The 19,744-nt window shown below is 57.0% G+C and overlaps 2 protein-coding genes across 18 annotated transcripts in view; both read left to right on the forward strand.

Annotated features, from left to right (window-relative positions):
* The first annotated feature begins 1,272 nt into the window (after positions 1-1,272).
* On the forward strand, positions 1,273-12,872 carry JPT2 (Jupiter microtubule associated homolog 2). Its single transcript, XM_032846040.1, has 5 exons — positions 1,273-1,327; positions 3,537-3,685; positions 9,729-9,871; positions 11,423-11,471; positions 12,412-12,872. Exons 1-5 carry the CDS (start codon positions 1,284-1,286, stop codon positions 12,597-12,599), a joined length of 573 nt encoding a protein of 190 aa, XP_032701931.1. The 5' UTR covers positions 1,273-1,283; the 3' UTR covers positions 12,600-12,872.
* A 5,372-nt stretch (positions 12,873-18,244) lies between these two features.
* MAPK8IP3 (mitogen-activated protein kinase 8 interacting protein 3) overlaps positions 18,245-19,744 on the forward strand; it is a 45,437-nt gene continuing 43,937 nt past the window's right edge. For 13 of the 17 annotated variants that reach the window (XM_032846078.1, XM_032846082.1, XM_032846085.1 and 10 more), the window contains exon 1: positions 18,245-18,656. In XM_032846078.1, coding sequence (XP_032701969.1) covers positions 18,339-18,656 — 318 coding nt within the window. In that variant the 5' untranslated portion in view covers positions 18,245-18,338. The remainder of the gene's footprint in view (positions 18,657-19,744) is intronic. The other 4 variants (XM_032846083.1, XM_032846093.1, XM_032846095.1 and 1 more) reach the window with 1 other exon arrangement.

A 19,744-nucleotide genomic window follows, 5' to 3' on the forward strand; every position in this document is an offset into this window, starting at 1 on the left:
TTGAGTATCTCTGGTCTTCATGGAGTTGGTGTTGTGGCCTGTGATGAGCTTAGAAGACGCAGTGGGAAGTGTTAAGTGGAGGCTGGTGACCGGGAGCATCTGGGAGGACGTGGCCCTCACCTGTCCTATCTGCTAGGTGTAGAGTACTTGCTCAGGGAGGGGTATTTGGAAACAGTTCACCCACTGATCTACTTGCTTTCCCACATCTCCCGCTGCTTAGCTGCGGGATCCCGAAAAGGGCATCCTTTCCAGTGGAATAGCCTCTCTTAACTAGATCACAGCATGGAATCCAAACTCGGGCCAAGAAAAGTCGCGGAATAAGACACTGGAAGCAAGTAGAGGAGGAAAGTAGCAGTTGCTGTTTTTTTTTGTTGTGTTTAAAGAGCTTGAGATCTCTCAGACGCATTTGTGAGAAGATAGGGCACTTTGTCTTAAGAGGAGGAAGGAACCCCCAGCGAAACCTGCCCCGGGACCCGCGGCTCACGGGGAGCGCAGACGCGTGGCGTCGGAGCACAGCAGCGAGCGGGACCGTGTGTCCGCCGCGGGGCAGCGGCGCCGCCCTCCGCGGTTCCCGGTAGTAATCGTTAAGCCATATCCCCGAGGTTTCGGCTCGCCGGAGACGTGAATCTGTTGTACGGATTATAAATATGCATATACAGTGTATGTACAAAGCAGAATGCCTGTCCTTCCTGGTTATTTTTTGTACCATATTGTAAATTATATTATTTATTCTTTACCAATTTGGGGAATAAAAGGTGTTTTGGTTATTTAATATAATAAAAGCTGTTAAACTTCTTATGTTTAAATTTCCAGTTCAACTTGTAAATCTGTTTTTATTATTGTGCATAAATACATACTAATACTTGATCTAATACTTCTCGAGTGAGCCTTGTTTCCTTCGCGGCGGGCTTGGCGCTTGGCGGGACCCGCGCGACTCCCGGCGGTCCCCCGGGCTTTGCCCCCCGCGCTGCCGGGAGGCGCTTCCGGAGTGCGTGTCTGCGCCTGCGCAGGGGGGTCAGGGCCCATCCCGCAGCCCTGCTGCCCAATGTCAGCGCCCGAGGCCTGAGCGGCATCTGCTCTCACCAATCGGCTGCGAGCGCGGCGCGAGCCTCGCGGGGCTTCCGTCCAGGTGGGCGGGGGTGCGGCCCGGCGGCGTGATAAGCGGCGGCGGCGTGACTGGCGTCGACGGCGTCCAATAGGCGCGGGTGGGCGGTCCGCGCGCTGCGTAGGGCTGGGCGGGAACCGCGGTGCGGCGGTCAAGGAGGTGCCGCACCACGGGCGACATGTTTCAGGCCCCGGAGGGCGAGGGCGCCCGGGCCGGCTCCAGGTGCGTGGCGGGCGCGGGTGCCGGGTGACCTCACAGAGCCGCGGTCCCCGCGTCCCGCTCCGAGAGGCGGGCGCTCGGTCCGGACGCTCTCCCGTGCCCCGCAGGCTGTGGGCTGGAGGCCCGAGGCGCGCCGCCCGCGCTGCTCCGCCTGGGCCCACGTTCCTCTCGTGTCCTCAGCCGGAGACGCTGGCCGAACGGTGTGCGGGGCCGCCGCCGGGAGCCCGGGACCAAGGGGGTGGGCGGGGCCGCGCCCTCCGGTAGCCGTGCTAGCGCCGGGGCGCGGGGGACGGGGCCGCGGGGTGGGGGTCAGCGTCCTGGGCTCTGTCCCGGGGCCCCCCGGGCCGGGCGCCGCGCTCCCCTAGTGGCCCCCCCCTCGCCTTGTCAGGTTCGGGGGTTGTAGACGCCCATGAGCTTTCATTACTGTGGGACCGTCTCTGTGCCCCAGCCTTGCCCTAACGGTAGGAGAGAGCGCGTATGCGACAGCTGTTGAGGTAAATTCCACATCCGGTAGGTAACAGGGGAAAGAACTTGCCGAAAACCCTGTAAGTCTGGGCAGCTGGGTCAGTGGTCAGTCATCAGTCGTCCGACCACGGAACGGTCACTCGCAGTCAGCCACGTCTCCGCGTGCAGCGGTGGGAGCACAGGTTTACCCCGCAGGGCCCCAGGGCGCCCGGATCCTGGTGCTGCGGCGCTCGGACGCCGGGTCCCAGCTCTCCTGGGTTCAGCCCGTTTGTTCCGCAGCCTGGCCCCGGAGGCCCCGCGAACGTGGCGGTTCCTGATTCAACCCCCTGGACCCGCGGGGCGGTTGCTGGGGGGCGGGGGTGCGCCACACGTCTCCGCGGGCTCTCGTGCCGGAGACGCTCTCAGGAGAAGGAGAGGATTTTTCCTTTCAGGAGGCGGAGGAAGAGCGTTCTTCCCGGTTGGGCGATTGCACGAAGCCGGGGCCTCCGCTTGGGATCAGCCGGACGGTTTGCGCCTCCGCAGCCGTCTTAAGGGCCCTGAGGAGCGGGACAGGCCTCCGGGGCCTCCGATCTTGCTGGGCCGTGGAGGGCGGGAGTCAGGTGGGGGCTGAAGACCGCCGGGCCCTGCGTCTTCTGTTTTCTTGCCGAGGGGTTATCCGTCCACTTGGGGTGCCCCGGCCGTCCCCAGCGGGAGGCGGCCCCGTTGCGCCGCAGACCGCGCCGCTAAAGAATTTATCCGGGTCTCTCTCCATTACGGCTTCTCTCCAAGTCTGACCCATCCCCCAGAGTCTTTCCTGAAACACAGACACCAGCTCTCGGGGGGAGGCTCTGGACCTGGAGGCGAGAGTGGCTCTTGTCTCCCTGCCGCTGCTGGTGCCATCGTCCCCTCGAGCTGTCTCTGTGGCTCTTTGTCCCGAGCCCTCCGGCTCTGCTTGTGCACTTCACCGTCTACTAGAGCACTGGCGGGTACACGAGAGGACAAGGTGGCTGTACTGGGCGCGTCCCCTCGCTGTCAGTTCGGAGCTCTCTGGTGTTCCCACCTTCCCTCTGTAATTTGTGTCCTGGGGGTAAGTGCCCTTGATGGGGAGCCTGGCGAAGGCCACACTGAGCCATCGTGGGTTGTTTTTATCAGAATAACCTCTTCATTCTCAGTCCCCTTATTCGAGACCCTGTTGGGGCAGCCTGTGGGATCTGATGACCCCCGCAAGGTGGGGGGACGCTACCGCCCATCGTGTTGCCGCTGTCCCTTCCTGGGTAGCTGGGCCACTGTGCTGCTTTCTTCCCTTGTTTTCAAAGTACAGTAAAGCAAAAGTACACAGAATAATGTAATAAATACTGCATTTCCGCCACCCAAACTTAACCATTTGGTCATTTCAAACAACTCTAGCTACGTGCTTTGCCGTGAGGCTGTCTTTCCCGGACAGAGACCCCAGACTCAATATGGGCTTTGTTTCTCCACAGGGGTCTTAGGGGTTCCACTAAGACCCAGGGCTAGTGGCATCACTGATGGGAGCGCTAGAGCCCCGTGCACCTGTGGCGCTGGCTTTCCCGGCAAATAAAGCTGCTTCAGGCACACAACCTGCTGTCACCCACCCTTCGTGCATGGGGTCTGGCACCAGCTTCCGGCGACAGGTGCTCAGGGGCCGTGCAGATGGGTGAGGCCAGGGCACAGGACAGAGGGGACCAGGTCAGACGGATGCACACTGAATCAGGGCGATCCGTGAGTCTCGGGTGCTCTCTGTTCTTAGGGCCATGAAGCCCCCGGGAGGAGAGGCCAGCAATCTTTTTGGAAGTCCAGAAGAAGCTGCTCCTTCCAGCAGGCCCAATAGGATGGCATCGAATATTTTTGGACCAACCGAAGAGCCTCAGAACATCCCTAAAAGGACCAACCCTCCAGGTATGGGCCTTTGTGAATCACCAGTCCTTTGGCCTCTGCCTGTTCTGCTTTCTGCTGTTCTTCTGATAACATTTTTTTATTTCTTCGTGTCAGCCCTCTCAAATGTTTTCTGGTACAGGTTATCCCTTGCTGTCAGAGTTCTAGAACGTAAGGACGGTTTTGTTTTGTTTATTTTCTTGTTTGTTTTTTATATATATTTTTAAAGATTTTATTTATTTATTTGGCAGAGATCACAAGCAGGCAGAGAGGCAGGCAGAGAGAGAGAGGAGGAAGCGGGCTCCCTGCCGAGCAGAGAGCCAGATGTGGTGCTGGATCCCAGGATCCCGGGATCATGACCCAAGCTGAAGGCAGAGGCTTTAACCCACTGACACCCAGGTGTCCCACGTGTTTTAAAATTTCATTTATTAGAGTGTGCACAATTAGGAGGAGCGGCAGAGGGAGAGAGAGAAGCAGACTCCTGGCTGAGTGTGGAGCCCCACACAGGACTCGATCCCAGGACCCTGAGATCATGACCTGAGCCCAAGGCAGCGGCTTCACTGGCTGAGTCCCACAGGCGTTCCCAGCTCAGTCATTTTTATTTTTATTTTTTTAAAGATTTTATTTATTTATTTGACAGAGATCACAAGTAGGTGGGGGGAGGGGAGCAGGCTCCCCGCTGAGCAGAGAGCCCGATGCAGGACTCTATCCCAGGATCCTGAGACCGTGACCTGAGCTGAAGGCAGAGGCTTAACCCTCTGAGCCCCCAGGCGCCCCGGCTCAGTCATTCTTGAATCCTCTTCCCTCTGCCACCAGACCGTGGCTGAGTCCAGGCACTGAGGTCACAGGGGCGGATGCTGGGATTCTGGCTCCCACCAGGTAGGCCTTCCCAGTTCTCCAGTGGGTCCTTGCAGTGCCAGAAATTGTGTGCAAGTTGTGCTTTTAAATGTTCTTCAGAGAGAGGTTCCTCTGATTCAGATCGTCACTGGGATCAGAGCTCTATAAAGGATGACCCCGTCCACATGGTTCTTCAGTGCCGGTCCCCCTTTTCAGTAGTCACAGTGGGAAAGAATCCTAGAAAAGTCTTTTTCCTGGCCGGTAGGCTCCCCAGTTGAGTGACCGACCGTATGGGGATAGTTGGCCGAGGAGCTCTCCCTGCCCTGTGTCCCCAAGGGAAAACAAGGTCGTGAGAGGCCCGACACAGGACTTTGTATTTCCGGCAGGTCGGTCCCGCAGAGCTGAAGCTCGCGAGGGTCCTGCCCTGTGCCAGGGACCTAACCCAGGGCAGCAAAAGCAGTAGGTTCAAAAGCTAGTTTGGGGTTTGGTTGTTGGGGTGGGTGGAGGGTTAAAGTTTGGGATACAGTAGAAGCAGGTGGTTCTTAAAAGTGAGGAACACCCTTGTAGCGTCCAGCTTACAGGTGTGGGGCCGGCGCGGTCAGCCCCACACACCCTTTGTATCGATGACATCAGGACAGCCACCATGTGTCAGCTCCGTACCAGCTGGCTGCCGGCTGTGTGTCCAGAGCTGCCCCTGGGGGGGTCGGGTTCCCTGGAGAGCGTGGCAGCTTGGGGCACTGCCGCTCTGCGGACCCTCGGCCTCCAGTTCTCCTGACGGCAGCCTGGGCCCCTCTTGAGCGGAGACATAGAGAGCCTCTGTGTGGTGCACAGTCACAAGATGCGGCGACGGCCGCTGGACTCACTCCCTGTGCCAGGTTCCTGCTTCTGCGGCTATTTTGTCTTTGGGGTTTGTTTTCTGTCCTGGCAAGTGCTCTTGGCAAACAGTCTGTGATGAATTCTCAAGGGAAGGCTGAAAGGGAAAGCTCCCAGTGTGCCCCCTGCCCTCTGATGAGAGGGCCTGATTGAGAAACGGGTCCAGGATGGGGGTGGGGGGGCGAGGCTGGGGAGTGATGGGAGTGACTGAGCCCGTGATCCTCACTGAGCATTCGCCAAGGGTTGTCACGCTCAGTGTCTCTCTCTCTCTCTCTTTTTTTTTTTTCTTAATTCTTATTATTTATTTGACAGAGGTCATGAGTAGGCAGTGGCAGGCAGGGAGCGGAAGGGAAGCAGGCTCCCCGCTGAGCGGAAAACCCGATGCGGGGCTCGATCCCAGGACCCTGGGATCATGACTTGGCCGAAGGCGGAGGGTTTAACCCACCGAGCCACCCAGGCGCCCCCCATTGTTTCTTTACCCTTCTTGAGCGGGCTCTGCTGGTGCCTGGCTCACGTCTTCCAGCTTGTTCTGGCTGCTCTAACTCTGGTGCAGGAGACGTGTGGACAGTTCCGCATTTGCCAGGGACTGTGCTCAGTGCTTTTCCGTGTTTTCGTTTGGCTGCCTCTCCACCCCTAGGAGGTAGGTGTGGGGGCGGCCCTGGACAGAGAGGGAAACAGAGGCTTGGGGAGGGTCACTGCCACCCCCGGAGCTCACTCCTAGCCCATGGCACCAGTGGCCTTTTGTTCCCAGAGCTCATGCTCTAAACTTAATCTGAAAAATCCTCTGGGTAAGTTTCTTGAAGTGGAATTGCTGGGTCAGTTTAAAATCCTGATAGACGCTTCCTACCGGTCACGAGAGGGGCCTGGCGCGCCCCACCGTGTGTGCGATGCTCGCCGCCCACTCTGCCAGCATGGTGTCTGTTTTCTGCAGTTTGGTTCTTATAAAAGCATATCTTAGGGGGCGCCTGGGGGGCTCAGTCAGTCAAACGTCTGACCCTTGATTTCGGCTCAGGTCGTTGGGCTCTGCACTCGGCGTGGTGTCAGGGTGACTTTCTGCCTGGCTTTTTTTTTTTTTTTTTAAAGGCACTAAAGGGAATCTTATATTTCACAGGCCTCGTTTTGATGGCAAAAAGATCACGTCGTAATATTAGTAGCGATACTAATAATAATACAATACTGAAAAGGATCGCTCAGGGAGTAGAGGTTTCCTGATCCTGCCATGGCTTGGCGGTGGCTCAGGCGGCTGCTTAAGGCTGCACAGTGTGTCTGAGATGAACCTGCGGGATCATCGAAGCTGAGCTTCCACTTCGGGCCCAGGGCTCCAGCCCTCGGAAACGTTCCTGTGAGTCTTGTCGCGGGGTCCACCCCTGGCAGCAAGGCCCAGGCTGTGGGCCTCGGGGCTCCTGGAGGTCCGGCAAGTCAGCCAGCGGCATCGGGGAGTCCGTCTGGATCTCCCGCTGCAGGGACTCAATGTCGGCAGGGTTCACGCCGCGGCCCTCCAGCCAGTCAGCAAGCTGAGAGGGGCACCTCCTGCTCTCTCTCTCTCTCTCTCTCTCTCTCTCTCTGTCACTGTCTCCCTCTAGGAATAATTTTTTTTTAAAAGCCTATCTTGAATTTATTTATGACTAAATTCAGCACCTTTTCCTTCTCCAAACCTGAGTTCATCTTCCAGGCAAAATGTCGACTAGCAGACATGCAGGGTCCTTTATATAACGTACAGAAGCAGAACTGCATTGTTTGGAGTTGAACATACATAGTAAAAATGTACCAACGATAACAGGTCTGTGGTCTGCAGGAAGCGCGGGCGTCTGGTGACCTGGGGTGGGGAGGACGCCCAGGGTTCTGAGAGCCCATCGTGCTCTGTGCGCTCCAGGTGCTGGTTACTGGGGCCCTTGGCTTCTCTGTTATCTGTGGCTATTAAGTCTTAGGAACTTTTGGGTTATGTTCTATAATTTAAAAATAATTTTGGGGGGGCGGCTGGGTGGCTCAGTGGGTTAAAGCCTCTGCCTTCGGCTCAGGTCGTGATCTCAGGGTCCTGGGATCGAGCCCCACATCGGGCTCTCTGCTCGGTGGGGAGCCTGCTTCCCTGTCTCTCTCTCTGCCTGCCTCTCTGCCTACTTGTGATCTCTCTCTCTCTGTCAAATAAATAAATAAAATCTAAAAAAAAAAAATAATAAATTCTTTTGATGAGCAGTGTCTTTAGCCAAAAACTTCAAATTGAGTTACTTTTATTTTCCACTTTTTAAAAAACTGAATGCACCTTTTTTTTTTTTCTTTTAAAGATTTTATTTATTTGTCAGAGAAAGAGGGAGAGAGAATGAGCACAGGCAGACAGAATGGCAGGCAGAGGCAGAGGGAGAAGCAGGCTCCCCGCCGAGCAAGGAGCCCGATGTGGGACTCGATCCCAGGACGCTGGGATCATGACCTGAGCCGAAGGCAGCTGCTTAACCAACTGAGCCACCCAGGCATCCCCTGAATGCACCTTTTAAAGAGAATGTACTTAAGCCTTTGTAGCACAACCAGAAGCAGCGGTGTCTGGGGTGAGCTGAAGCCGGAGTTCTGCCCCCTTGCTGGTGGAGATGCTCTTGCTGTCGGCAGCCCGGCAGCATCCCTGAGGGCTGACCCTGCCAGGAACCGCTCTGCCTGCTTCACGTGCGTTCGCTTGCTTATGTCACCAGTGGCCCGAGGGTCGGTGCTCTTGTTAACTTACGACCTCCTCAGTGTTGATAGATGGAGGCAAGACGGTTCGAGCCCCTTGTCCGGGCTCCAGCGGGCGGCCCGGCACTGTGCTGTGTGGGCATCTCCGGCCCGGGCCTGTGGGTCCTGGAAGGTGAGGTGTGTGGGCGCGAAGATGACATGAGTGCACGTCTGTCCCCTGCACAAGTAGCCCCGCACCTTCTTGACCAGTTCTCCTGCCCCGGAAGGGCTCTTCCCTTGCTCTGCTCCAGCCCTCGCTGGGCTTGTGCTCCATGTCCCCGTGTGGCCACGTCCCAGAGGCCTCTCTGTTTTACTGTCCACTCTGGCTGCGGGGACCCTCGGGATGGCTCTGTGGGCGGGCGAGAGCACGAACCCCTGATGGAGCCCTTCCCGGCGGGCCCGCAGGGAGCGAGGCGTCCGGGTTCCTGCGGGCTCTGTCTCTCGTTCGCCGCGTGGGCTGTTTCAGCCAGGACGTGACTGCCTGTGACGTGGGCCCTCGAAAACAAAGCTCTGAGAAAGGACATGCCAAGCAGTCTCGAGTCCTGCAGCCCGTCCGCAGGGAGCCACATTCGGGGAGGGGCAGTGGAGTGACCGCTTTCCTACTCGGATGCCCCGAAGTGAGAAAACCCCTCCATTTTCATTGAAACGTTGCTCACCGTACGGACTGTCTTCTGCCCTTCTGCCCTGAGCGGTGTGTACGTCCAGGAGACGCTTCTTTATCAGTACATGGGGGATGCCGCGAACCCCTGTCGAGCGTTTGTGACCCTGGCATCGTTCTGACCGTCTGATGCATGAGCTCCGGACCTGCCTCTCAGGTCCTTTCGTTCTGCCCTTTCTGCAGCTGAGCCTCTGATATGTGTGGTCACCTCGCTAGCTAGTTAGCGGAAGGCTCCTTCTTTCTCCTTGAGAGACCGTAAGTCCTTGGAGCCCAGGGCCACGACCGGCGGCCCACCTCCGTTAGCACAGCTCTCCGCAGAAAGGTGCTGGCGGTTGCCGAGTGAAGAGACGCCAGCCGGGGTGTGTGGTGGCCGTCCTTCTGCTTAACGGAGGCGTTTGGGCGTCGACTTTGCTGTCTGGCCAGACTCATCAGCTTATGACAAGTTACATGCTCGATGCTTATTTCCATTATGGCTCATCAGATCACTTAGAGTTGCGTTGTAGGATGTCACGTGTCTGTAATTTGCTGACCTGTCTAGTTGCCACGGGTGGTTGTGGCCAGAATGAGGTCAGCAGAATGACTAATAGGTGTTATTTTCCAGATGACAGGTTTGCCTTGAATATGACATGTTGTTGAGTTCATTTCTTACGTATTCGGTCTAAAAATGCAACAGCTCTTTGCTTTTAACATAAAGAACTTTCCTTGGGTTTAAAGAAGAAGATCCTTTAACAGGACAACACAAGTTCAAGGTTCAGGAGGTCCCAAGTGGGAAATGCTAGAGGCCCGCCGAGGTCAGCTTCCAGAAGTGACGGTCCCAGCAGGGCCCCGGTAAACGGGTTGATGTTGACGTACGGCTCGCCAACCTGGTCACCCCCGCTGTGGGCCCGAACTAGGGACTGGCACTGGGGCGTCCCTGCAAGGGGAGTCTCTGAAGTAATGAAGGCGGCGGGTGGCACCGGGGGGCTGTCGTGGGTGCTCACTGTCACGGAACTGTTTCTGCAGGGGGGAAGGGAAGCGGCATCTTTGATGAATCCACGCCTGTGCACACTCGACAGCGTCTGAACCCACCTGGCGGGAAGACCAGTGACATTTTTGGGTCCCCAGTTGCTGCCGCTTCTCCTCTGGCACACCCAAACAAACCCAAGGTAGGGGCTACATTCAGACAGCAGACGTGGAAGTGAGAGAGACAAAAGCGGAACCAAGGACTCCGTGCGGCTGTGAGGCGGCTGCAGTGCGTTGCCAGGGAGAGGCGGAGTGGGTGGCGTGGTTCTGCCAAGCGCGGTCCCTAGTCGTGGGCTTTCTCGGCTCCCCTGAGTCGGCGCAGAGACCCGCTCCGGTGTCGCGGTGAATGAAGCCCGGGGACGCTGCCCCCTGCCGACGGGCTGCTGTCCTCCTCTGCCGCAAGGGCCGTGTGGCTCTTCATAGAATTGAGCATCTAAAATCTCCGTGTTTTTAGTCGTCATCAGTAAGTACGGTAATCGCATTGGGCTAAAATTCAACCGGTAGTGAGGGTTCTGGGGTTCGTGATGATACTTCTGAAAGTCTGATTTGTGGCTTGGAGCAGAGGACAGCGTCTCTGCAGGACTCGCACCCCGGGGGGCTGCTGCTGAGGGAGTTTTCCTGTTCTGGGGCTGCTCAGCCAGCAACGGAGTAACGGAATGCCGATGCCGCCGTTGTGCTGACGCGCCATAAAATCCTGGAGCTCAGCAATGAGCGTCCGTGGCTGCCGTCGCAAGAGACAGCCAGAAATGCAGGCCCTTACACAACATCACAGCCCACCGTCAAACTCTGGTCAGAAGGTCAGGTCCCCGTCAGACCAGCCGTCGCGTGACGGACGCCACGGGGTCGGCCGGGCCACAGGCAGTGGAGGACTGCACACAGCTGTCACTAGAGGGCAGTCAGCAGTCCTGGCGACTGAGCGGTTTAAATGATCCCGTCCCCGTCAGAGCCTGGGCCGCGCAGTTGGGCGTCTAGCTCTTGGTTTTGGCGCGGGCCATGATCTCAGGTTTGTGAGATCGAGCCCCGCATCAGGCTCTGCGCTCAGCAGGGGGTCTGCGTGGGATCCTCTGTCTGCTCCTCCCTCCCCGCCCCCCCTAAAAAAGTGGGGGGAAGAGTACGGTCCCTATCAAAGTGCCTACCGTAGTGTTTCGTTTGTTTTGGTTTTATACTTTTTTTTTTTAAGTGGAAAGACTGTCCTAAAATCCTCAGGGAATCGTGACTAGCCAGACATGTTAACAGTGAATAACAGAGTCGGAAAACTCACTTCCCAGTCTCAGAACTCACTGTAAAGTTCCAGTCCACACAGTGTAGTGCTGGGAACATGATCTGAGCCAAAATCAAGAGTTGGACACGTAACTGTCTAAGCCACCCCCGGCCCCCAGGGACCCCTAAAGGACATTTTTAAATCGGATATTTGTGGGTAATCAAAATACTGAGATTTGCTTTACAGACCGCCCAAGGGGCGGAGGGACTGTGGTGGGAAGTGTGTGGCTGAGGTCTGGATGGCGGTGAGCTCTCGTCACTGCTGCTGGGGCGGGCTGCGGGGGCCTCGTGGCACTGCTCCCTCCGCTTCGCTCGTGGGTGAAACTCCACCATAGATGTACACAAGCCCATTTGTGCCCTGAGTTTCATCATCCTTTTGAAGGAGGGTAAAACATGTGACTCACCTACTGACCTGGGGTTTTGCCTCATTACAGGACCACGTGTTCTTATGTGAAGGAGAAGACCCCAGATCGGGCCCTAAAGGTGAGCTCCTGTTTTCTGTGCCTTCCCCCGAGCGCTGTGCTGTGGGAGGGTTGCCGCCACGCCCCCAGAGGATGAGCGGGACTATTCCGTGCCTCTCCCGGGCCTGCTGACAGAAAAAGCAAGGTCCTGTTTGTTGCCAAGAGGATATGTAGTATTTGAAGAAGACCAGAGAAGTAGGCTGTTATTTTGGGTGAAGACTTCCCAACTGGTCACCACCAGCCTTTCTTCACTTGGCATTGGTGATCAGCCCAGGCCACGACCGGGGGGACCCCTTCTAGAAGCTGATCTCAGGTAGTGAAGGGCAGGGATCTGGAGCCATGAATGAATTTGTGGCCAGCGGTAGCCCAGGCAGCACGGATGCAGAAGTGGGGGGCAGAGGAGAGCAGTAGAGGTGCCGGGTGAGAAGAGAGACCGGGAGAGCTGCCCCTGGGGCGTGGGGTGGGGTGTGGTCAGACTCTGAACCCCACCTCGCTGTCCTAGCTGGCTGTGCTGCGGGTCACCACTCCCTCGATCCCTAACCAAGACGCTCGTTCATCCAGAAGTCCGGGGAGTGTCCGCAAGCCTTGTCTCGCCTTGTTAAGTCCCTAGTTGAGATGAGCTCCATCTCTTCCTTGTCATGTTCAAGTTGAGAAGGTTTGTTACTGATTCTTGAGGTGGAAGAAAAAGGAGTGGGGTCCCTCAGCTGTGTAGGATAATCGGTTTATTAGGAATTTATCAAGGAATTTTTAGTATGAAGCCCCAGCGTTGTCCCCAGTTCAGGAACGGTCTCTGCCAGTCAGTCTCCTTGGGACGAGGTGGAAGCCTGGCTCTGTGCGCTCCTCTTTTCCCATCACGGTGCGGCCTTGTTGCTGGCTGCTCTGGGCCACACACTGCACACGCAGCTTGCCGGTTTGGTCCTGGGCGGCCTGTAACGGGATGGCATGCCGACTTTGTCCCGCAGCCGCAACAAGCACGTCGCCCAGAGAAGAGGCGGGTGAGAAGGGAGGCCCTGGAGAAGCGGGCCGCGCCCCACAGCCGGTGCCCATGCCCACGGGTGACAGCCATGAGCCCAGGTTGGGCCCGCGGCCACGTTCTCACAACAAAGTCCTCAACCCGCCTGGAGGCAAATCCAGTATCTCCTTCTACTAAGAGGGGCTGCTGCTTCACCTGTAGCCAGACGAGGACCCCGAGAGATAGGATTTCAAATACTGTAGTTTCTTTTAGCCCAAAGGAGCCGAGTGGGGAGAGGGGCTGCTGTGCCCCTGAAGACACTGCTCGCGGAGCCGGCGGACCTCACCCACGGGCTGCCAAGACCTGGCCTGGTGGGGATAACACAGGACTCACTTGGAACTGCAGATGGGACGGTGCTCTGCGAGGGGCGTGCGGCAGGTGGTGCGAGGCCACGGGAGGCCTGGTGGGGTGGGCTGGCCGACAGGGGCCCGGGGGTCACTAATACAGTAGCAGTTTCCGTTTAAAGCCTTGGCAGGAAAATAAGAAACGACCTGTGTGTTGCTGTAGGACGGAGGAGCAAGGCACAGGCCGAAACACTACGGCTGGGGGTCGGGGCTCTCTGGCCCCTCGGGTCCTCACCCCGTTCACTGCGCGACAGCTTCCGTCCCCGGGACAGCCTCTGCGGGGTCAGCCCGTGTGTTGCTCGGCAGCTGCCTGAGCCGCCTCGGCCGCTGGACCTTGGCAGCTGTCAGCAAAAACCAAAAAGTCGCTCTCCGTCTCATGCTTCACGGTAGGATTTTGTGCTCTGATCTCTGAGGTGCTTCATTTCTGCCTTCTAAAACCTTGGCCAGATCTTACGTAGGAACCTCTGCCTTTTACACCCAGGCTGGTTTCGCTGTGAGTTGTTCCCGCTTCTCCTCGGCGGCCTCCCTCGAGGCCCGGGGCTGCAGCCGGCTCCCTCGTCGAGCCGCAGTTCTCCCCGTGGCACCCCCCCAATCTGTCGAACTGTCCTCATGCATCCAGGCGATGGGGTGACTGAGACCCTTCGTGTGTCGTCCCTCCTCTTGACGGTGGGAAGAAGAGGCGCTTCAGAACCTTGGGTTCTTCAGTTCGAATCCTTAAAAATATCTGAAGAGCTTTTCTAAAACCCCAGCTTTACGCAAGTGGCCGCGGACTCTGCCCTGTCTCTGACACCTTTCTAGGAAAAAGGCAGTTGGCTCAGGTACAACCAAGAGGAAGAAACTTTGCTTGCCTGCTCTTTATAAAGCTTTGTGGAACCTCTGGACCATATTCAGTTTCCAGAAGGAGCCCGGAGACCTTGCTCCAGAAAATTGACCAGTTTGGCATTGAAGGCTCAGTGGGCCGATTCCATGATGCTTGTTGGCAGAGAACAGGCTGGCCAGAGTGTCTCGGTCCCAGCAGCAAAGTTTCTCCCCGTTGGACCCGACAGGGCAGCAGTCTCAGTCCCACACCTCATCGTGTCGGACCAACAGTTAACAAGAGGACAGGCTTTGGGTGGGGGCACGTCCTGGTGTGAGTGCCTCCCAAGCTAACCCCGGGTGCTGAAAATACTGCACCATGATGGAAACGGAGAAAAGCCACACCGCTGTGTTTCCACGCGCCCACCGTGGCCTGGACACTTAAGTGCCTGCGGGAGCGCCCTGCCGCGCTCCGCCTCTTACAGCGGGCACGCTGGGGGACCTGCACGTGGCTTTGTCAACCAAAGACCCTTTGTTTACCCCCTTCCAACTGCCCTGTTCACTCGGGAGGCTAGAAACTTTCCATGTGACTCAAGTACTTCCTGTCTCCACCCTTCAAATGGCCACTTAGAGGAAAGTTTGGAATTCAGAGCATTTTTCCCCCATTAGGAAATCTCATAAATGGTAGTTAGGGTTTAAGCCCAAACACACTAACTTTTGCTTAACAATGCAACATTCTCACGATAGAAATGAACTACCATTTATGACTGTGTTTTTTGTGGTTTTGAATACGCAAGATGATCTCTGGATGCCAAATTGGCTTGCAAGGAACTCTGACATCGTACTGCCAGGCCCTGTGGCTGCGGCCCTGTCCTCGCTGTCCACCTAGTCCTGTCCACCAGCAGGGGTCGCGGGTGCGGATAGGGAGCAGTGGTGGGGATGGAGGCAGAGAACGACTGTAGCAGAAGCCTCTACACAGTGTGCAGAGATGCCCTCCCTTCTCTCCCCGGCCTTCCCTCCCTGGGGCTGCAGAACTGGGTTTGGAGTGCCTGGTAGTCTGGTCATTGAGAGAAGCGGGAGAGGACTTTCTGCCCCGGTGAGCCTGATGGAAGTGGCCATTTATATTTGGGAAATGCTCTATACGTCGGGGACTGCCTGTGTTTGGAAATTTATTAACCTAGCATTCTGTTCTCAACCTCTAAGCTGCATTTTGAAATTATTAGTCTGTATTTTTATTAAGTCTTAAAACTTTTTTTATGTGCATTTGGTGCCAACTTTTTTCTAGAGCTATATCAAAAACAAGCCTGTACTCACATCACAATATAGTTTTGATAGGGGCATTTTGTTGTTTTTACAAGGCAGGATTGGGTATAACCGTTGAATTAAACTTAGCAATCATGTACTCGAGGTCTTTGTCAGTTCTTAGTGTGCATGTCCGTGTGTGCTTTCCTCAACATCCGTTCTCCACGGTGCCTGAGCCCTGCTGCTTCCTGACAGCTTTTCTCTGAATGGGTTTGCCTTTTTTTTTTTTTTCCTCCCTCCATTTAGCCAGAGGCTGCCCAAACTAATCTCCTTCTCAAAGATTACAGATTGAAGGTTTTTAAACTTGGAAACCAAAGACTTAGCTTTGTGTAGAATGAGTAGGAATACGCCAGTGTTCTTCTCCTACACCATTTGTACAGGAACTGAAGGTATTGAACTTGCGTCTGAGTGGGCTTTGAAACTCCAGTAACAAGCCTGGTAGGGAGTAGATGGGGTGCTCAGCTTCTGGTTTGCCTGTAGGCTAAAATCCTATACAGAAAGCACAGATTGAGGATCTTCTCCTCATATATTAGGTATTTTCGTATATCCTAAAAGCAGACAGAATCTGTATGCTGTGGATCTAAGGTGTGGATCTAAGATGATGAAACCGCTCAGACTACGAGCTTAGAGACTATACACACACCCGCCCCATAGGCTGCACAGCATTCATCCTGCTGGCCCAAGGCCAACACCAAAACAGCATGTCAGAAAGAAACTGATAGGGGCAGTGGGGTGGTTAAGCTTCCAACTTTTGATCGCGGCTTAGGTCACGGTCTCGGTCGGGGTCTCTGATCGAGCCCTGTGTCAGGTTCCATGCTCAGCAGGGAGTCTGCTGTACATTCTCTCCCTCCCCCCTCCCTCCGCTCACATGTGCACACTTTCTCTAATAAATTAATTTAAAAAAAAAAAAACCCAAACACCTGACCCACACTACCTGACTCCGTCTTCATTTGTTATCTGAAAACATGTTTGAGTGCAGAGCCTGTCTCAGGACCTGGGCCAGACGAGACTGGCCACATCACACCCTCGGTTTGCAGGAGCTGCTCCAGCCAAAGGCCAGCTCAGGCCTGCAGAGTCCCAACCCCTTTGCCTCCAGGGGCTAGGCAACGGCCACCTCTCACGTCCAAGAACAAGGTAGCTGCACGTCGGTTACAGTGAGGGAGCCAACAGCAGTGAAAGGGTTGCCCTTTCATGTCCTCTGCTTCCTCCAGAAACGAACTGGCTCTTGTAACAGCGTAACTTGTTCCTATTACTTTCCAAACCAGGTGAGGGGATATATTCCTCCTGTGTGATCCAGCTGATACCCTTGATCCTTGTTATTCTTGGAGATCATGAACGGGACATTCCTATTTTATGTGTGACTACAAAGTGCCATCAAAATTCAGTGTAGGAAGAACTGAGAGGGATGTTACAGGGACCTAGATGACTCTGGAGCAAATTAAATTGGACCTTTTTAGAGAAGTTTTTGTTTAAATTCCAGTCCGTCAGCATACAGTGTGCTGTTAGCGTCAGGTGTCCAGTATAGGATCCCACACTTCCGTACGTCACCCAGCGCTCATCTCAGCGAGTACGCTCCTGGAAGCCCAGTGCTCCATCCTCTGACGGGGTAAAGTGTAACGTTTGAGACCTGTGTTCTCATCTTACATTTTAGGGTCTCGCAGTGAGAAGAAAATTTGTATCTCCCATCAACAAATCTGAAAGCAAGTCTATTTTTTAAAAAACATTATAACAGCATTTTTAAAAAAGATTTTATTTATTTGACAGACTGGGATCACAAGTAGGCAGAGAGGAAGGGAAGCAGGCTCCCCACTGAGCAGGGAGCCTGATGCGGGGCTCGATCCCAGGACCCTGACCTCATGACCTGGGGCAAAGGCAGGGGCTTAACCCACTGAACCACACAGGCGCCCCGCCGGTCTCTTTTAAAAGCAAGTTCTAATTTAGGTTGCCTGAGTTTTGAGTGCACCTGCTGCACCCTTCTGTAAGCCTCAGGAATTACTCAGTGTTATCATCTTGTTAAAATGTCCTTTTGTTTTAGCCAATGTCAAGTAAACGTGCCCAATTATGCTAGTAATAAAAAGCAATAAAGTTGGTGGCGAAGTCCGTTGGCCTCTCACGGTGGGGGCTGCAAGACTACAGTTGTCACTTCCGGGAGTCAAAGGGGTCATGTGTCTGAGAAAAGGCCTAAGGCATGTCTTAAACATGAGCCCAAAACACTCATAAGCTTTCTTTGTAACTTACAGGAAAAATTCAACATAACCTGTTTGTCCTGGCTCCTCATTTTGAGAGTAAACCTAGTAATCCTGCATTGTGTGCTTACTACTGACGACAGCTGTGCCAAGTCCCTTTCATGGATCAGCTCATTCGTGTTCCTCCATTTCCCAGGAGGTCGGTAGCATGTCTAGGCTCCGGTGGGAAATGACATTTGGCATGACCGAGTCACCCAGCTAGCACTCAGATCCACGCAGTCTGAATCGGAGGCGAAAGCTCAGTGTCCCTCCTAATGGAGAGGACGTGCACACACCCGCAGAACGAATCAGGTCACAGGGGGGAACATTGGTGTCACCGTATTTAGGGCATCGTCTGCGGGCGCGCGAACCGGTCAGGATGGCCCGACCTTGCAGCCTTTCGATAGGCGCTAGCGGTGCGGCCCCGGCTGCGGGCGTCTTTAAGTCGTGGGCCGAAGCCGTCCTCAGATGCCAGGGAAAGAACGCAAGTCCGTCCGCAGCAACTCCGCATCCAGGCTTCCACGTCCTTCCAGCAAGTTCCAGGGGACCCTAGTTGCGAAGGAGGGGCGGGGCCGCAGGCGGACGGCCCGGCCACGTCCGCCCGGGCCGCAGAGCCCCAGGAGCGGCTGCGAGCGAGTGAACGCGCAGCCTGCCGAGTGGCACACGCCAACAGCCACTGCGGCCAAACTCCCGGCGGCCGGTGGCACGGGGGGCGAGGACACCTGGGCTCCCCGGGGGGCGTGCGGGCGGGACGGGCGACCGCGACAGCCTCGGCGGCGTGGCGGTCACCGGGGAGCTGGGCGAACCCGCGGTGGGTGACCGGCGCCCGCGGGCAGCGTCGGCGATGCGCCGGACCGGAAGTGCCCGCGGCCCCGCTCGGCCAACCTTCCGTCTCGGGGGCGACCTACCTCTACGTCACGGGCCGCGCGACCCCTAGCGGCGCGGCGGCGCGGGGCTCGGGCGGGACTTCCGGGCAGCAGCACTTCCGGCCGCTGACTGACGGGCGCAGCGTCGCCGGCGGCGGCAGCAGCAGCAGCGGCGGCAGCAGCATCAGCAGCAGCAGCGGCGGCGGCGGCGCCCGAGCCCTGAGGCGACAGCGGCTGCGGCGGCGGCGGCGGAGGCGACGGGCCGCGGCCTGCGGACTACGGGCGGCCGGGGCGGGCGGGCGCGCCGGCGGACAGCGGGCCGCGCTGGCGGCGGCGGTGGCCGCGATGATGGAGATCCAGATGGACGAGGGCGGCGGCGTGGTGGTGTACCAGGACGACTACTGCTCCGGCTCGGTGATGTCGGAGCGGGTGTCGGGCCTGGCGGGCTCCATCTACCGCGAGTTCGAGCGCCTCATCCACTGCTACGACGAGGAGGTGGTCAAGGAGCTCATGCCGCTCGTGGTCAACGTGCTGGAGAACCTGGACTCGGTGCTCAGCGAGAACCAGGAGCACGAGGTGGAGCTGGAGCTGCTGCGCGAGGACAACGAGCAGCTGCTCACCCAGTACGAGCGGGAGAAGGCGCTGCGCAAGCAGGCCGAGGAGGTGCGTGGGCCGGGCCGGCCGCCCGGAGACCCTCCCCGCCCCGCCCCGCCCCGCCCTGCCCCGCCCCGGCGGCCGCGCCCGGGGGCCTCGGAGCCCCACAACGCTCCTCGCTGCTCCGGCCCGGGACCCCCCGACCGCCACCTCCCCGCCCACTGCACCCGGAGCTCCCAGCCGGCGCCCCCACAAAGCTGCTCCGGCCCCGGAGCCCCCCCCACCGCTCCACCCCGGAGATCCCGGCCAGCCCCTCCCTGCTCCACCCGGAGCTTTCGGCCGCCCCCCCGCGCCCGCTCCACTCCGTAGCCCCCGATTGCCCCCCACAACGCTGCTTCGGCCCCGGAGGCACACCCCCTCCCCCCCTCCACCTCGGAGCCCCCGATCGTTCCCCCAACGCTGCTCGGGCCAGGGAGCCCTCGGCCGCCCCTCATCCCACCCCACCCCACCCCACCCCACCCCACCCCACCCCACCCCACCCCAGCCTCTGGCGGCACAGTAGCCTGAAGCCTCAGCGGCCAGGAACCTCCGACCAGGCCTCCTTTCCTCCCCGCATACCCACCTCTCATTCCAGACGTCCGTTCTCTCGCGCGCGTGTGTGTTTGCAAACCAGCTTCCTTAGATAGACTCCCATTACTGTGTTTGGCGGCTGCAATTCTAAATCCAGCTAGAAAAAGGATATGTGATCTTCTTAGGGTTCTGCAGCTGGAAGCGGTCTGTGGTCACAAGATCTTTCCCTTGTCCCCGGTTCAGTGTTTCCGAGGAATGTGACATGGATGTGTTTGGTGATTGATGTAAACACCTAAGGAGAGAGCCACCATTGGGTTGCTGCCCCAGCACCAGGGGAGATGTCTTTGCCCTGTCGTCCCTTCAGTTGGGAAGGTTGTTAGCTTACGTGGGAAAGGCTGAGAAATTCTGCTGTGGCTGCTGAGAAATTACAAATGGAATTTGGAAATATTTGATGGTGTTCCAGGATGTCTCTGCAACCCGGGTGTCACTCCTTCATGGACAGTCTGAAGAACCATGCGTTGTAGGAAACCAGTTTGCCTTTTCACCATGAAATATGTACCTCCCGGTGTATGCCGGAACCAAGGATG

This window comes from Lontra canadensis, unplaced genomic scaffold (genome assembly GCF_010015895.1).
Source record: "Lontra canadensis isolate GAN:19392208 unplaced genomic scaffold, GSC_riverotter_1.0 scaffold171, whole genome shotgun sequence".
In the NCBI taxonomy this organism is placed as follows: Eukaryota; Metazoa; Chordata; class Mammalia; order Carnivora; family Mustelidae; genus Lontra; species Lontra canadensis.

Excerpts from the sequence above, each read along its gene's own strand:
- JPT2 (XM_032846040.1), top strand. The coding sequence starts at position 1,284 with ATGTTTCAGGCCCCGGAGGGCGAGGGCGCCCGGGCCGGCTCCAG. Across the intron at positions 1,328-3,536 it reads GGCGCCCGGGCCGGCTCCAG|GGCCATGAAGCCCCCGGGAG; the intron begins GTGCGTGGCGGG and ends CTCTGTTCTTAG. Across the intron at positions 11,472-12,411 it reads CCCCAGATCGGGCCCTAAAG|CCGCAACAAGCACGTCGCCC; the intron begins GTGAGCTCCTGT and ends TTTGTCCCGCAG.